Source organism: Quercus robur, chromosome 2 (assembly GCF_932294415.1).
Source record: "Quercus robur chromosome 2, dhQueRobu3.1, whole genome shotgun sequence".
Lineage (NCBI taxonomy): Eukaryota > Viridiplantae > Streptophyta > Magnoliopsida > Fagales > Fagaceae > Quercus > Quercus robur.
The window spans coordinates 16,553,013-16,570,776 of NC_065535.1; the positions used below are offsets into that span (position 1 = coordinate 16,553,013).

The following is a 17,764-nucleotide window of genomic DNA, read 5'->3' on the forward strand; positions in this document are numbered from 1 at the left end:
ATAATGTGCACAAAAAAGAGAGTGGTTAAATATTTTAATTAGTGGAGAGAGGGGACTGAATATTATAATCATAAAAATTCATTTGGAGAGCAACGGTAACTCTCTATGTGTGGGGAGTACAGTAGCTAATCTATTCTATTTTTTACAATTTTGGAGAGGTTGTTGGAGCTAATTTTTGTGGGTTTGCTCTCCAAGCATGACTTTAGAGAGCCTATTGGAAATTCTTTGACACCACTAACATCCATTAAAAATTATACCTGGTAATGACAATTAACAAGGGTATTACTATTATCCATTAAAAATTATACTTGGTAATGACAATTAACAAGAAGGCATTACCAATTAACAAGAGTTATATGACAAGGTACCAATATGTAGTCGCTATAAACATAACATCCACTCAAAATAATCCTTTTGTACCAGTTTAATAGTCTCTACCAACTTGGGGGAAGGACAAAGGACAATTTCCCTAGACACCAGTTTCTCTAGGGTCCCAAGTATTGAATAGTTTAAATTTTTCTTCTTCCATAGTTAGAGCCCCTTGATTACACTTTGGAATGGGTGGAGAACTATCCAATTATTAAACCAGAAGTTAATGGATTTTTCATGATTCAGCCAGCCACTTTATCACATATAGCATTAGTATTGCACAAACTAGTCCAAACAATGGATGTTCTCCTTATTTTGGTATTTGCGTTTGAGAGTAATCACCCACTTATCCTCCGATCCAATTCGTAGTGCCTAATTGCTCTTTGATGAAGAGCTAGGTTCCATAATGCTTTTCCTAATTCTAATACCCCTTGCTTTTAGGTCTAGTAACAGTGTCCCAATTGACAATGTTTTACCTTTTGTTTTCCTTGCTATCGTCCTAAAGGAAACCTCTATTATGCTTTTCCATTAACTTGCATACTCTACTTGGTAGTTGGCCAGATTGCATTAAGTGTGTGGGAATAGTTGTCATTACCGAATTTGCAAGATCGAGTCACCCTGCCATCGAACTCCTAAGTATTTTCCAAGACTGATGATTTCAACAACATAAGCAACAACAGTTCAAATTCACATCTAGCAATTATTCTAGAACAATTATTATACTGTAAAGAATATAACATTATTGCAAACTGGATATAATCAAACAGAACAGAAGCACGTCAATAACCCGTTTTGAGGCTTCATAAAGGAACTAAAAACAAAAATCAGCAGTACAGTTGGATAGTACATGTTTAATTGAAATAGGTGCAGACTCTAATAAGTTGAAGAAAACAATGTTAGGCACCTGTTAATCGAGCAATAATTTCATTTATATACTTATCTGAACTTCCACCCTCATCCACTGCTTCCTCGGCAAACTCTTTCCACTGCTTAGCATTCTTCTTAATCTCCTCTGCTCTCTCCCCATGCATGACTTCACTGATGCATCTGTCAATTTCTTCCCTAGTAGCAAGATTATTCCCATTTACCTTTGGTTGAACACCCACTGCCCAAACTTTCTCGACAAAATATGCATTAGTCATTTGATCTAAAAACTGTGGCACTCCCACCATTGGCACTCCAAAGCTTATTGCCTCAACAGTGGAGTTCCATCCGCAATGTGTTATAAAGCATCCCAGAGCATGATGGGCCAACACCTCCAACTGTGGGCACCATGTCACCACCAATCCTTTTCCTGCTGTCTCCTCCATAAAGTTATTAGGGAGATTGCTATCTTCGGTTATCTTCACCACCCATAAGAAGTTGTAGCTAGTTTGCCTTAGGGCCCATGCCATTTCAGTCATCTGTTCAGCATTCAAACTTGCAACACTGCCAAATGAAACATACACCACTGAACCAGGTTCCTTTGTGTTAAGCCAACTCACGCATGACTCAGTTTTTGGCTTATAGAGATTGAAACCATAATCTGTGTCGTCTTCCACCCTCTTGTCCAGATAAAAAGATGGCACGGTTGGTCCAATAGTCCTAACAGGCCAGAGATTGGCCATCCATTTTACAACCTACACCTTCCCAAATTTACTTTGTCAAAAGTTGATATGACAAAATTGTGTTGATAATGAATTTAAATTATATAATTTAGGTCTGCATACAGATTTGGTTTTGGCAGATCATGGTTCATCTATATCCAAGCTTACACAACATGTATCAAAATTTCCATTCAAATTACATTTCTATCAGATTTGATGAAACCTATTAGATTATGAAATAATTTATCATAACCAAATGGAATAAGTAGATTATCAATTTACAAATAAGATGTAAATATGTCCGTATGAATCTGGATAATGCATCCATTGATATAACTGCATATGTAATCCTATGACAAGTACTCACATGCATGTGTGTCAGACTCAGGGCCGGCCCTAGGCTTAGGCCAATTAGGCCATTGCCTAGGGCCCCCTTACTAGAGAAGGCCCAGATTTGGGGGCAAATTTTTTTTTTTTTTGTATATATAAATATTTTTGGGACATTAAAACATTTTAATTTACATTTTAATTTCACTATTAAGAAAGCTCAAAGAATTAAGTAATGCTGGAGATAGAGATAAGAAAAACTTAAATAAATAGGTCTTACAAATAAACGTGTTACTAATCACAAGTAATTCAAATAATATTCAAGTCCCGCCAATGAAATTGTTTTTTTTTTTTTTCTTCTAAAAAAAAGTAATTCAAATAGGAAAATGTTAAAAATACAATAAATTTTACTACATAATTTTTATTTATTTAATTATTTTTACACATGATAAAAATTATACTCTAGCCTAATCTAAGTGTATATGTGTGTGAAACTATCTTCTAGAAACTTAAATCTCAGTCATTGCCCTCCACACTCAACAAGAACTTATACTTGTGGAGTGATCACTGCACCAAAGGTGCGTGGTGGTCTTCATAACTTTTATAATTTGATGTGACAATGAATATGATAGGTAGATTTCAACAAACTATTGAATGCATTTTTAAATGAATATTTGTGATTGGTGATATATCTTTGTAATTCTCATGTTGTAAATTTTATAATATTTCTAGTATTTTTGTAAGTCTCATGTCACTGATCACATTCATTACAACACCAGTTTGTAGTAAAATTTGTTATAACTTTAGCATTTTCTCAAAAAAAAAAATCATATTAAAAATTAAAAAGAATGGATTTTAAAAAAGTTATTTTATAAAATGCTAGTTAAATATTATTTAAGTGATAACATAAAAGTCCCATTTGAAGATTTCGCCTTAGGGCCTCCGAAAGGCTTGGGTCGGCCCTGGTCAGACTTAGATAGTTTTGAATGAATTGAAGTAAATTCTATGTATGAACCTCTTGTAAATGGATCTAACAGGGTGTTCATCTTTATTGGACTTGTAGATTAAGAACACTGTCAAAATCACATATTGATAGTTGTGCCAATCAACTAACGTCCACAGATATAATCTTAAGGATTGGAACTTCAAAGAAAGTAGTGGATAAATAAAATTTAAGAATATATTAACTGTCTCACTAATATTTCAATGCACTGAAAAAGAGTCAGAAAATATAGTACCAAACTCACCTCTTCTTCCAACTTATCAAAGGAGTTAAAAAGGACCCAATCCGCTTGCTCAATGTTGCTGAATTGGTTCAATATGAGCCTGACTACAGGGGGGTAGGGTCCTGTATCTGAACCAAGAGATGCCAAGTTTGGAAATCCAGGCTTTGGCATTCCAGGCATTGAAAATGCAGGCATGGTTAGTTGCTCGCCAGATAGCTCCACATGCATTGGATAGTAGCTGGCAATGGCAGCACATGGTTGAGTGAAGAATGCAGCACCAGCAACACCTAGTTGCTTGGCTATATTCAGAGCCCATGGTAAATTAGCATCATACACTAGGCACTTCACAGGGTACTTGGAGTTCTCTAGTTTCTTGATGAGGTCAACTAAGCCCCGTTTGCCACTAGCTTCAAACCTCTCAAGGAAGCCCTTAAATCCACCTGGTCCTCCAATCCCACCTTCAATGCAGTCATCATATATTGGCTCAATTGTAACTGATCCAGCTCCAGTTTGCATGGACTTACTGACAGAAAGTAAGGCTGCTATTGTGATTTTGAGCCCTTTCGAGGCCAAACGTTTAGAAAATTGGAGCATTGGATTTATATGGCCTTGTCCATGGAAGGGAAGAACCACAACATGAGCACTGCAAGCTCTCTCTTCCTCCATTTCTCTTTAGATTTTTTTTTTACCTGCATTATTTCCTGAGCTGATATAATGTTGGCTTTGTATAGAGGTCATATAGACAAAGATGCAAATTTTATAAGATTGATTTCTAAGCAAATGACCATATAACTGGCCAAGTAGATCCAAGCAAGGAATGCACCATGAAGTGCACGAGTAGAAGTAATGCATGTCTCTCCCGTGTACCTCATGAGGGTTCAACTCGGCAAAAGGCGGCATTGTGAAAGAACATATGTAAAAGTAAAACAACTCTGAGCCTCTAAAGCTCACTTCACGGAAAGGGTATCTCATATTTTGGATTGAGATTAGATGCAATACCTAGAGTATGAAATACTTAAGGTATTGCACTTGATTTAATTGCTTTTAATGGCTGAGATTGATAGTGGTAAAAAACAACTTTCAATCTCAACCATTAATTAAAAAATGTTAAGAAAAACTTTATGAGAAGTAAAAAGTAAAAGTTGAAAAAGTAAAAAGTAAAAAAAAAAAATTTGTGAGACAAATGAGGTGAATTTGCACCCGGTGCAATACTCTAATCCCTCATATTTCCATATACACCTCCAAATTTTCAATAACTAAACTATGTCTAGTTCCACTTGTCAAATGGAAAGTACAATTTACAAAAGGGAGCTACAAATGATGTTCGATGAAGATGTCATCATTGTTGTCATGGTGCTACAAACAATGCCGTGCCACTAATATGCATCAAAATCTGTATGATGTGAAAGGAAGGTAGATAACCAGCCTTATGTGCAACTCATCTTTGACAAAGCATTAACTAGTTCTGTGCGAACAACATGCTGGTAGATTAGTTTTTTGTTGGTGCAAAAAATGCTACAACATTTTTTTTTTTTTGACTGTGAAGATAGATACAACATTTTTATTAAAGCTAAACTTGGTAAGGTTTCTTGTCAAAATAAAAAAATCAAAAATTTTAATCCTGCCTATCTATCAAAAATAAAAAATAAAAATTAGTAGCTAAACTTGGTAAAGTTTCTTCTCGAAGAATAATTTAGATCTAAATTCCAACTCCGGCTATTTATTTATAAAAAAATAAAAAATAAAAAAACCCTAGTACCTAAACTTGGTATACCAAAATTTAAAAGCCACTAAATTTCTACCCTTCTTATGTTCACTCTGTTTCTTAAGTTGGTAAGTAGCAAATAACAATCATAAACTATCATCTCAAACAATTAATTTGGCGTTAATTTAATGGCAATGAACTCACTAAACGCCATCTCATACTGTAGTACAAGTAACCAAAAAAAGAGTCTCAAAACAGTATCATTATCATATATGGTTAAGAGAATAGAATGAAAGTGTCAACAGAAAGGACAAAGGAGGCCCTAAAGCACAGGTCAAAGCCTAGCCATATTGTAAACAATCAAAAACCAATGACAAAATAATAATACGATCTATAAATCTAAAGATTAAAAAGAAAAAGCACTCTGATTAAAAAAGAGCAAAAGTGACCAATTCTAAACCAATGAAAATAGTTGTCCGGAAAAGAGAGAGAGAGACAGAGCTTACCAAACTGTCAAAGCAAAAACCCTTTTGAATCAGAGCTCTCTAATTCTCCACCAACCCCCAACCAAACCAAACCAATGAAGGAAGAAAGAAAGACGGCAGGTCCCAGTTTAATACTTTAGTCACAACGGTCAAAGGTGCTTTACTATCACCTGCTGCTGTTTCTTTGAACCAATGCCCTGACAACACGTGGCTCTCTTGAAAGAGTATGGAGTGGATTCAGCTGAGTGTGTGGTCAGAACCCACGTGAATCAGTGCATGCATTTATTAGGTTTCAAACTTTCAATCTACAACCATGAATATTTTGGCTCGGTTGTTAAAAATGGGACACTTAAAAATGAGCGTTTTCACTGTTGTTTATAATGCTTCAATCCAAAGTTTTTAGCTGATCACATTGCTTGAAATAAACCTTGCTTGTACTGCAATTAAAGTTTCATTGGACTCGTCCAGGGGAGTCCAAATCACTTGTGTCTCATAGTCTTTGTCTCTGCCATTGAACTACATGATTTAGCTAAGACGTACTTGTAAAATTGATATGAGAGACAGAAAAAATTTGGGCGGATTTGGAGAGAAACAAAGGAATAAAAATACCCCACATTTTTAAATTTTTATGAACCAATTTTACATTTTTGGCCATAACTCTCGTTCATCTTTTACATTCGTATGGGCATAAAAGTAAAATTACATATATTTTTCTTCTGGTTTCCTTTCTCTAGAGTTCTCTTTTCTTTCCTCTTTCCCTCCTTATTCAACCATACGTGAGAGAATTATTTTCTTTTTTCCTCTCTCATCTCCTTTCCTTTACTTATTTTTTTTTCTAGTAGTGGGACCAGAAATTTATATTTAAGGGGTCAAACATAAAATTAGACAATTAATTTTTCTTTGTGTATATATTAATTATATCCATACTAATAGTAATATACATACAATTTAATAATCAGAACCTAAAAGTGTATTATTTCTAAATTACCATCTCCTAAATTTGTCCATAAACCTAGATTTTTCAAATTAAATTATCACCCATTAAATATAATGACTGAAATTTGAAGAAAAAAAATACTTATAATTTAAAGATTGCTAAATAAAAGATAAACAATCATTCAAATTTCAATATATATAAAAAAATAATCTAATAACTACAACCAAATACATGTTATATTATTTTTTATATAAATTAAATGATAAAAATAATATATTTTAATCATATACATTTATAATGTTTTGATATATGGGTCCGGTTAATGTGTGCGCTATTTATTTTTGAAAACATTTTCTTGAAAATTGAAAAAACTGTCAATACTTTTTCAATTTTCAAGAAATTTTTTTCCAAAAATAGTTAATTATTGAGCAAAATCCTTGATATATTGATTACTTTAATTTTTTAAGAACAAATAAACATATGAAAAAAAGTCAAATCAAACAAAATGAAACTAAAATATAAGTACACGGTCACACGCTTGCTTTTGGAAAAAGGATTTTTACCCCACACATCTTTCTCCTCCCCAGACTCTCTCAAGTCAAGTCTTCTCTAGAGAGACCAATCTCTCCTCCCCAGAAGCTCTCAAGTCATGTCTTCTCTAAAGAGAATTCTAATGAATACTTTGAGGTCAAATATGCTACAATGTTTCAGGGAACGGAAAAAAACCATAGCCCAAACAGAGGAGAGTTTCTACTTGGAAAACGGGGGGCTGATGTTGGAGCAGCTTATCACTTATTTTGATGGCAAATACAATTCCTTTCGGATATTTTCCAAACAAGAGCTCGAAAAGGCAACAAATGACTACCATGTGGATGGAATACTATATAAGAGTTTCCACTATATAGTATACAGAGGAACCCATGATGGTCGTGAAATATCTGTCAAGAAGTTTATGTCAAGCTCGTTTCAGACGTACAAAACATGGTGCATAAATGAGGTAGCAGTTGTGTCCCAGATGAACAACCACAACAACGTTGTTAAGTTCTTTGGTTGCTGCTTAGAGACTGAAATCCCAACATTGGTGTATGAATTTGCAGAAAATAGAAATCTCTCTGATCATATCTTTGATGATCATCGATTGCTATCATGGGAGAGCAGGCTTAGAATAGTGACCGAAGTGGCACATGCAGTTGCATATGTTCACATGGGAAGACCCAAGACTATTGTCCATCGGGATATAGAATCAAGAAATATTTTCTTGGATCATAACTATGTTGCCAAAATTTCTGAGTTTGGTTTCTCATTGCCAATTCCCTTGGACAAAAAATATGTAGATGCCGAAGTTGTGGGCGCTGTTGGGTTCATTTCTCCAGAATCACACTATACTGGCCGATATACAGAGAAGAGTGATGTTTATAGCTTTGGAGCTGTCTTGTTTGAGGTTTTAACAGGAAAGAGAGCATGGAACATATTGCATAATGAGTTTGAAGTTCCTGAAGAAAATTGCAGAGGAGAAAGTTCAATTGTAGGGGTCCAGAGTTGCAGTTGGGATGAGATTGAAAGCAATATTAAATCCTACTTTAAGGCTAATCTGTTGGATGGAGGAAACAGGAAGCAACAAATTGAATGTGCAGAGCTTGCACAAAGATGTCTCAAAATGAATTCTGATGAGAGGCCTACCATGAAGGAAGTTACACAATCTCTTAGAGAGATCAAAAGGCTCCTGTCTCATTAATAAATATCATCATTTAATATAATCTAGTTGTAAGGATAATATCCATGACTCTCTGCTTTGAATAGTTATATTTGCACCAAATGTAACATGTGGATCTGTTTAATTTGCGAAGGATTTTTTTCTTTTTTCTTTTGCTGGGGATTTGTACCTTTTCCAGTTCATTCCTTCGGTAAGCCCCTTCAAAGAGCTTCTCTATCATATATAAGAACATTTATAAATCATTCTTCAATGGGTGGCAAGCAGGACAATATGGATTGTATACTGCCTAGAAGTAACATTGCCCGGCAACGAAAGTACTCATGCATTTCATTCACAGAAAATAATTTAACTCGCTTCTTTTCTGATGTGTGGTTTGTCAAAGGGAAAGGAAAAAGAAATAAAAGATAACGAAGATAGATTTTCCTCTCTTTACTTTCTTTTTAAAACCTGCAGATTGAGAATAATATAATTTTCAGTTTTTTTTTTTTCTTCAGTTAATTTTCCATTCTAAATTGTGAAGCAAACGTTATGTAAAATATAAGCACAATATATAATCAAACAAAAACTGAAGCCGCACACCTGGCTTGCAATTCAAATCAGAAACCGGAATTATCAATCACAAAAATGTCATCCCAATACCTCTCCACTTTAAAAGCCTAACCAAAGGAGGCAAATTGATTCTAATCCACAATATCTAACAGACAAACTTCCTTAGGGCTCTGATTGAGATTTAAAAACAAAAATACAAAATGATGAAGAATAGTTAAAAAAGAGGCTGTTTCCTTGAGCAGGCACACAATAATCTATCAAATAATGCCACACGAAATTGTATCAGACCACGTCGTCAAATTCCATGAAGCCATTGATCTTATAGAAGCTTCAAAACAGAGAGCATAATCAACCTTCCTATCATAAGGTAAACAAAAAAATTTCTCTTCCAAAACTTGAATACAATCCACTCATAATTATTTTGTACCAAAAGAAAAATGTTAAATAACAAAGAAAAGCTCAGTTTAATAACCTCATCTGTCAGATCTGCCTACAATATAAGGACATAAAATTTGGGGGAAAAAGAAAAAGAAGCAAAGAGAAGTGAAGATAACAAGTATTTTGGAAGACAAGTACCACGGCCATCACAACCAGAAAGGTAACAACTGTGTTTAAGGGGATGTGGTAGTTGAAGGTGATGCCAATGCAGTAAGAACGTCTGTCACAGACGCCATGACGCTCAAAGCTGCTTTCAGAACCTCCTGTGAACACCCTGGCTTTACGATGGTTCGCACCTGGAGAAAAGAGAAAAGGTAATTTTCAGAAAAATAGATGACAATAATGGAGAATACATGTCAAATGTTGATATTCACATCATGACTAGAAAACAATTTTGCACAAGTGCAAATTTGAGAAGAAATAGAATTTGTGGCTTTGATCCCTAAATTAGGTTGTCATGTCACATGTGAACATACAAAAAATTATTAAAGTCATGCTTGAACATCCCAATTATCAGAAACATCAACAGAAAGTGACAGATTAAAAGATCTTGCAGTCTAAATAATTGTCCTTGTTTTTTCCCTTTTCATTGTAAAGTTCATAGCATGTACAAAGAAGACCTGAGAGAGAGATCAAAGAATAGTAAGCACCTTGTCAAGATATTCCTGCAGTTTCTTGATACGGCCCATGTAATCCTGATCTTCAACACATAGAGTTACAACCTTAGCATCAGCACCAGGACCATCGAACTGAAGGGGTCCTGGATTTCTGTAGATATCATCCATCAGAAATTTTGCTGCATTTTTCCTCAACAGACTGCAAACAAGGTCATGAATCAGTTGACAACCAAAGTGATAATGGAATCTCGTGAAGCAGAAAGACCAATGTTTCATTTGATTTATATGAACATCAAGCAAAGCTGTGGCCACTGGCCCACACACACACACAGATTCTATAACAAAAATAATGCCATTTAAAAATAAAATAAAATGATCAAACGAGTCATATAATCAGTTAGAAATTTTTATTCTTTTCTTCCCTTCTTCCTTTATCCTAAATCCCAACTCTATATCAATCAAGCAGCTTGATTCTTGCGTGCAATGATGAGGAGACTTACTCATATGCTTTGCCTCTCAAGTCCACAGTTGCTGGATGAATAGCAGGTTTTCCTATTGACAAAGCCCCCGGATTTTGAGACCAACGCTTCACAGTCATCATTGCCTAATGTCCAACAGATACGGTCAATGGAGTTTAACATTCTTGACAAATGCAAGCATTACCAAAGAACAAAAAATGCTGGACTTTCACTTGACTTGAAATAAAATACATTTAAGGAAAACTACAAAATCCATATTTGTGAGTTGCAATAGATGAGAAATGCCTTTTTTTCCTCTTTTATTTTTTTCCTGATAAGTTAGTGGCCCAAGGGGAGGGAAGAGTTGAACCAGTGATTACACCTAGTAAATATAATTTTACTACTAATTTTTAAGATCGTAGGTCCGCACCTTGGGGTTTATGGAGGAGAAAGGCTATATATAAGTATAAAAAGAGAGAAAACCCTACTGTCATTGGAGCAGCAGCACAACGCCATTTATTCACAGGATTCTTCAAGTTAGTTACAGTTGCCAAGTAACCATTCAAACCAGCTGCTAACATATGATAGCAGATGTGTCCAAGAACCTGCAAGGATATCAAATCACTATGATCATGACAGGTGATAAAATATTTATAGCTAAAAGACTGACAAGCCAAAGCAATGCCAAGTGTTTCCATACATAGGCATAGTCACAGTCAAATTTCGATGGTAATGATCCCCGAGCCTGATAACCAAAGAAGTGACAGATAGCATTGAATTTCTTCCCTTTGTATGTGCCTTCTTTCTGCTCAAAACACCAAACACATCAGCAACTAAGTGATTTGTTACAAAAAATAACTTAGTATAAGCAGTTAATTGTAACCAATTCTAAGCCAATTATGGTTTTCTTATCTCAAGAAGCACTTATTATCTCACCTAGAATCATGGTTCAAATATTTTAGGCATCAAAAAGAAAAACGTACATGATAGAAGTAAAACAAGAGGTTAAGGAATGCCTTCTTAGAGGTGTTTAATGATAAAGCAAAAGGAGAGCTAGATCATCATATGGCACATAGATTATCAAAACTTTAACGAGGGCTACAAGCTTTGAAGAATGACAACAAAATGCCATGCTAGCATAAAAGAAGAGAGATAAAAATGACAAGCAAAGAACAAATGGACACAATGGATTATGGGTAGTTAGGCCAATTGGACTCATTTTCCCATCCTCTTAAGTGATTAGCATTTCACTTCTACTATCATTTATTGACATTTCCTTTTTTAATAGAGTAGAGGTTTTTTTTTTTTTTTTTGGAGAAAAATAGAGTAGAGATTCAAGTATGAGAAACAGAGAGGGAACATCATTGGATAATTTGCAACCAGAAAATTATTAGCAGGAAAAGAGAAAATTAAAAATACAGTATTGACAGTATAAGGGGGGGGAAAAAAAGAAAACAAAAACTGAATGGAGATTAATCTATAATACCAGACGCTTGTTCATTTCTGCCTCCACAAGATGTGCAAGAAGTTTCTCTGTCTCAATCTGTAATATAAAGCAAAAAGGATATAAAAGATCTTGAAGTTTGATGATTCCTTTTCAAAACACAACTCTCTGAAGACCATTACCTGGGACAACTGTGCAGAGTCATCGGATTCAGGGTAGAGGAGCAGCTGTAACATTCAAAGACACAATCTTAGATGAGCCCCATAACTCATTTGAATAAGATTAAGTACAATGTCTTTCAAAGTGATTTTTTTTTGTGGCAAATTGGTACCTGTTTCTTAATAAAGGGTGGCAAAAACTCAAACAAAGCAGATGCCCAAGGTGAAAGTTGAGTAGATATCTTGTCAGTGGAAATTCCTTGCCTGAGCAAACTATGAATTTCCTGAGGTCCAAGATGTTTATGTTAGAGCATAAAATAATATAACTCATTAGTCTCACATGAAACTATGAAGAGAAAATTGCAACATCAGTTTTTCGTGGAAACAGAAGCCACTGGTATGAAATGATGGTTCAAGATAATTCATCTTAAAAGGGGGGTGGGGAGAGAGAGAGTTGCTATGACAGGAATTATTAGTTTGAACTGCCCGTTACCTTCAATAGGGCATATATTTCAGGGATGCTTTCAATAAGACCTTCTGGTAGTAAGATGACTCCATGATACTTGTCTGGTCCCCAAAATGAAGGGGGGAAAAAGAGATAGGTCAGATAACAAAAACTGAAATTATCACCAACAACATGAAAAGGCTTGAATTATTTAGAACCTTGCTCTGCCCTAGCTTGAACTGCATCACAAATTTGTGCTGCAATATTAAAAAGTGTAAGCTTTGAGGCAGCCACCTCCTCCCCAAGAATAACCTGCAAAGAGCATATCAAGTTATATTTAGAAAAGAGATTGAGAAAAATATAAAAAATGTGTTGATAACTTCACAAAGGCATAATCAAATTGCATAACACCAGACAAGAAAAGCTAACCATATTGGGATGGGATTGGAGGGTGCACTCCAAAGCAACATGGGATGCCTTCCGGCCCATGAGTCTGATAAAATAATAATACTGGAACAGAAAAGAAGTTATGGAGACTTTTAGATTGAGAATAGAAGAGAAAGGAACAAAACAGATAGCATACTAAAAGCAATTACAAGAGCTCTTGATTCACCATAAAAGAGGTTTATGGCGCAACAAGATCAATAAGGCTACAGAAAAATTCTAACGTCAGTTCACTCTTTACCTTCTCTGCGGAGAGTGCATCAGTGCAGACATTGCTAATGAGCTGGGAATTGACCTGAAAGAAAAGAAGAAAATTGATTTCTCATCCTCAAGATTCTTTAATTACACCTAATTGCAAATAGAGGTTAACGTGCCCCAGCTGCTACTTGCATGTAATCTCTCAAGGGAATAAGAAACAGAACATAAAGGTAAAAGGGGGTAGTTTAAAAGAAAAAATATAAAGGGGGAAAAAGTTTGTCATCTTCCTTAATCAATAAATTTGCATGCATATATTTCCCTACCAAGTAAAAGGTCATTACCATTTGGCTAATTATGCACTAGGGAGATAAGGGCTTCCTCCGGGAACCTTTTTTTTTTTTTTTTTGGTTCCTTTTTATAGGTGACTTCCTCTGAGAACATGATGGTTATTACTACACTTCACTTTCAAGTAAAAGATCAACATCAATTGACTAATACCTTACATATTGTATCAAAACCAACATTGGTCTCCACGAACTGGTTCTTCAGATCTCCATTCAGTGTAACAGGTACACCAATCACCTGTCAAATTAATAGAAGTTCTATTAATAGACTGTGGTATCATAAAAATATATCTAGATTAAAATAACAAATGATGCAAGGAATAAAATTGCAACAAAAGCATTTAAAAATTCAATTGCTTTATTCTGGAGACCAATACCTATAAATATGAATCAAGTAATACATAAACTTATAATAAATACATCACATGCAAAGTACCTTCGTTGGGCATTTTGCTACAGCAAATGTTTCAGCAAGCTGAGCAGCATCTGTGTTTGATGTCACTCCTACAAAAATATCATAGATTTATACTCAATAACTTCAAATTTAAAAATATATATATGTGCTAACTGCAAACATATTCTACACCTTACCTCCAATAATGACAAGGCCATCCAATTTCAACTCTTTGCAAGCATTTAGGGCAGAATTAACTTGCTCAGTTGTTCTAATTTGATCCTTTGTCCGTCCCAGCAAATCATAACCACCTGACCAAGCACAGCCAATTTATACAGTTCATAAAATTCAAATAATTTATCTCAAAGTGGTGATTTTCTTGCAGGATACCTACCTTGATTTTTGTAGGTTGAAAGAATGTCATCTGTAATCTCAAGAGTTTTCTTTGCAAATAAACCTTCTGAACCACCTGTTACCAGTTACAAAGGCACTGGCTTAAGTAATAATATTTGCTTCAACAGAGAAAATGCACACACCATTCACTTATATCCCAACGAAAGCAAAAATGAAACATAATCTAGAAATGAAACCCATGCATAATTCTTTACGAGATCTAATGTTTTAAAGCAACCAAACAAGCCAGTTTAAGCGTTGATGTGAGGAAAAAATCATAGAAAATAAATAAAAACAAAGTAAAATTGAAAATGATTATACATATCTAGATTTATACACACACACACATATGGATATAATAAAATAAATACAAAGACACAACAAACAAGCATACTAATTTAAATTACAAAAAACTAGATACTAAAAACTCAAATAGAAAATGCAGCTTACCGAGAAATCCAAGTAAAGTACTCTTGGGGTTGTGAATTTTAAGAGCACTGTAAAGACCCCATACAACATTATGTCCTCCAGGAGATTGTCTCCCACAAAAGACTATTCCCACCCTGTTAAAAGATATTACATTAGATAAATAAGATGTAAGTGTAATATAAAAAATGCACATGAGAGGACTATGCAATTATAATCAGATGTGCACCTAAAAGCCGGATGCTCGGTTATGATCTGAGCATCTGGGACTTTTGCAGTGGCCCTGAGAAAGTGAGCCAAAGGCTGACCATAAGTGTTTGGAAAGTAACGAGCTATAGAGTGGGCATCAGCGGGGTCTGCTGCTGCAGCTGCATCACCAAATTCAACCCTGACAGTGGTTCCCTGTTTGATGATAATGTAGGATTACCTCAGTCATTATTCCAACTCTGTTAAAAATTAAATTATTAACCAGAAAGCACCCTTTCGTGGCACGGATTAATAGATATTTCATTTATGTTAATTTTCATCATCAATAAACAGTAATAACTACACTACAATACATGAGTATATGATTTATCGCCATCAAATCAAAACCCTAAACTAAAAACTGAAATACACAAGAAAATATTTCATAGTAACACAACTGACATGGGAAAATTCTGAACATCAATGCAATGGAACAACAAATACGATTGAAAACAGTAATACCAACTAACAAGAAACCAATGGTCAAACTCAAAAGCATAAATCTTGAGCTAAAAAAGTTGAAACAAATGAATGTTGCAGGGTTTTGAAGATATTACAATCCACAATTCTCAGTGTCAAAACAAAGCAAAACAGAGTGGCAGTAAACAAAAATAGATCTAATCAACCAGTCCCACCAACTCTTTTCGCACGTAAGTAGATCTAACACACAATCAGATCACAGGTTTTTTGTCAAACACATAGTGAGCAAGCCACTGCATGAAAAAAAAAAACCAAAACAAAAACAAAAACTAAAATATATTCACCATAATAAGAGAAAACCCGATCGGAAATCAACCAAAAAAAAACACAAAACGAATACGAGTGTAAAATAAAGAACAGATTTTTAACACGACAAGAAATTCATAGTAAAAGAGGGCGGGACCTGGAGACAAGGAGGGAGTTCAGGATGGTAAAGAGATCGGAGTTGTTGAAGGTCGGAGAGTTCTCTGGGAATGCCGTAATCTGAATCCATGAGAGAATTCCTTGGTGTTCGCTAACTCTGTCTGCGACTCTTTGAGTTTTTTTTTTTTTTTTGGTTTTAGTTTTATTTGTTTTACCTAGTTTTTGAGGTTTTTGGTGTTTGTTGGGGTTTGGGTTTGAGAGTAGTAGCAGTAGTAGTTGTACACTGTGGGAAGGTCTTTAAAAAGACCGTTTTTATAGGAGGGTGAAAAGGTGGTGACTCGGCGATAGATACAACCAACCTTGTTGAGGACACAGGTTTGGTTGTCCAGTCCTTGCTCTTCTTTCTAATTCGCCTCTGTTTTTTCCATTTTATTACGTACATGCCATGGGTTTTTTTTGTTGGTTGACTGATTTGCCCTCCGCTTCTCGAATCCTTGAATTTTATTCGTTCAGACTTGAGATCCTCATCCGAACTTCACCGACCCTGTTGTCAATTCTCAATTTGTCATCGTTGGTATATTATACCAAGATCAACGTGATTACCACCGTTGATTTAGCTCTTTCTTACTCTATTTTGTTTTTTCTTTATCAAATATTTTTTCGAAAAATTTAGAATTACTTTTAAACCAAAATAAAAAAATTAGAAACGTGAAATATCAAAATAAAAGCAACTCAACCATTAAGGCACAAAAACATACTTTAGTTTTTTTTTTTTTGTCAGTTTTATTGGATCAGGATGGTATATCCATGATTCTAGCATGAAGTCATGAGCTCGTAATGGGCCATGCTGGTGGTTTGAAAGAGACCGGAGTTGTTAAAAAGTCACAATTATCATCTTAACTATTGATAGACTGTAATTAGATTCTTGTCACTTACAACTTTTTCTTTATTATTCACACTTTGTCACGTCACTGTTATGATGAGAAGTTGTGAAATTTTTTGTGATTTTAGACTTTTTCAATAAATTATGATATATACGATATATATACACTATCTCTAGTCCTTCACATGAATATAATTTAAGAAGATAAATGTTACGATTCACAATATTTTCAAAACAAATCATATATAGTGTTGTAAAAATTTACCATTTAGAATTTGTTGCGAAAAATATTATAAAAATAATGATTAAAACATAAATCAGTTTTTAGGCAAAACAAAGTTACGTACTTTCTCAACTAACAAAAAAGAAAAAGATGAAAAGTTAGATATATTTAAGAGGAAAAAAATTTCAAGCTTTTGGTATATGCTGAATATCAAAAGTCAAAAACATCTCAGTTCCTTTTTCACAGTTCCCAAGTATTCATTTTCATTTCATGTCCCTTTTTAGTGCCAAAAATTAGGTATTCTATTGAATATTTCATTCATTTTAATTTTTCTTAAACGCTTTTATAATTTTTTAATATAAAACATCACGTTCAGAGGTCAAATGCTACGAAGCATGGTTGATCTCATCATCAATGTTATTATTATAATTAATTAGTTCTCTCATTTTCACTTGCTTCATTATTTATCTCTTTAAAAAATTCGTTCATCTCTTTAACAGTCTTTTTCTTTATTTTAACCGTTTTCACTTGCTTTCATCATTTATTTCTTTTAAAAAAATGCTCTCTCTTTAACATTTTTTTTTATGACAAAATTTGACTATAAATTTAATTATATATAATCAAGTTTGTAATAAAATTTTATTCTAAAAAAAAGTTTGTAACCGAACTTTATTCTTATTTTTAATGGGAATTCTAGCCATAATATTACTTAAGCAGTTTCGGCCGCCGTGGGTTTAAGGATGTAGCCTACAAAATAATAATATACTAATACTTTAAGATAGAAGTAGAACCCATTAGCTAGGGAGCAAAATTGGTTCGCAGATTTGTTTAATTTGGTTGAATCAAGATAATTTTGTTTAACATTGTACAAAAGTGGCTTTTAGTGAGATAATTTTATAACATAGATGTGAA

At 34.3% G+C, this 17,764-nt stretch overlaps 3 protein-coding genes across 3 annotated transcripts; 1 reads left to right on the forward strand and 2 right to left on the reverse strand.

The window, feature by feature from the left end:
* Positions 1 to 1,148: 1,148 nt before the first annotated feature.
* On the reverse strand, positions 1,149 to 6,023 carry LOC126712652 (UDP-glycosyltransferase 74E2-like). Its single transcript, XM_050412069.1, has 3 exons — positions 5,720 to 6,023; positions 3,530 to 4,197; positions 1,149 to 1,988 (listed from the first exon to the last, which is right to left on the reverse strand). The coding sequence occupies exons 2-3, from the start codon at positions 4,172 to 4,174 to the stop codon at positions 1,266 to 1,268; spliced, it is 1,368 nt and encodes a 455-aa protein (XP_050268026.1). The 5' UTR covers positions 4,175 to 4,197; positions 5,720 to 6,023; the 3' UTR covers positions 1,149 to 1,265.
* A 1,180-nt stretch (positions 6,024 to 7,203) lies between these two features.
* LOC126712654 (non-functional pseudokinase ZED1-like) lies at positions 7,204 to 8,499 on the forward strand. The gene has a single exon (XM_050412071.1). It carries the CDS (start codon positions 7,285 to 7,287, stop codon positions 8,368 to 8,370), a length of 1,086 nt encoding a protein of 361 aa, XP_050268028.1. The 5' UTR covers positions 7,204 to 7,284; the 3' UTR covers positions 8,371 to 8,499.
* A 699-nt stretch (positions 8,500 to 9,198) lies between these two features.
* Positions 9,199 to 16,042, reverse strand: LOC126712653 (pyrophosphate--fructose 6-phosphate 1-phosphotransferase subunit alpha). Its single transcript, XM_050412070.1, has 19 exons — positions 15,787 to 16,042; positions 14,887 to 15,059; positions 14,682 to 14,794; positions 14,233 to 14,307; positions 14,036 to 14,149; positions 13,881 to 13,948; positions 13,599 to 13,682; positions 13,144 to 13,197; positions 12,888 to 12,968; positions 12,677 to 12,770; positions 12,507 to 12,580; positions 12,187 to 12,297; positions 12,038 to 12,082; positions 11,898 to 11,954; positions 11,112 to 11,216; positions 10,900 to 11,016; positions 10,454 to 10,557; positions 9,987 to 10,152; positions 9,199 to 9,632 (listed from the first exon to the last, which is right to left on the reverse strand). Exons 1-19 carry the CDS (start codon positions 15,874 to 15,876, stop codon positions 9,510 to 9,512), a joined length of 1,848 nt encoding a protein of 615 aa, XP_050268027.1. The 5' UTR covers positions 15,877 to 16,042; the 3' UTR covers positions 9,199 to 9,509.
* Between the last annotated feature and the right edge of the window lie 1,722 nt (positions 16,043 to 17,764).

Coding starts and splice junctions, on each gene's coding strand:
- LOC126712652 (XM_050412069.1), bottom strand. CDS start 4,174: ATGGAGGAAGAGAGAGCTTGCAGTGCTCATGTTGTGGTTCTTCCCTTC. Junction 1,989..3,529: donor TTGATAAGTTGGAAGAAGAG/GTGAGTTTGGTA, acceptor GGGAAGGTGTAG/GTTGTAAAATGGATGGCCAA.
- LOC126712654 (XM_050412071.1), top strand. CDS start 7,285: ATGTCTTCTCTAAAGAGAATTCTAATGAATACTTTGAGGTCAAATATG.
- LOC126712653 (XM_050412070.1), bottom strand. CDS start 15,876: ATGGATTCAGATTACGGCATTCCCAGAGAACTCTCCGACCTTCAACAA. Junction 11,017..11,111: donor TTGACTGTGACTATGCCTAT/GTATGGAAACAC, acceptor ATATCCTTGCAG/GTTCTTGGACACATCTGCTA. Junction 9,633..9,986: donor TGCAGGAATATCTTGACAAG/GTGCTTACTATT, acceptor TCTTTTCTCCAG/GTGCGAACCATCGTAAAGCC.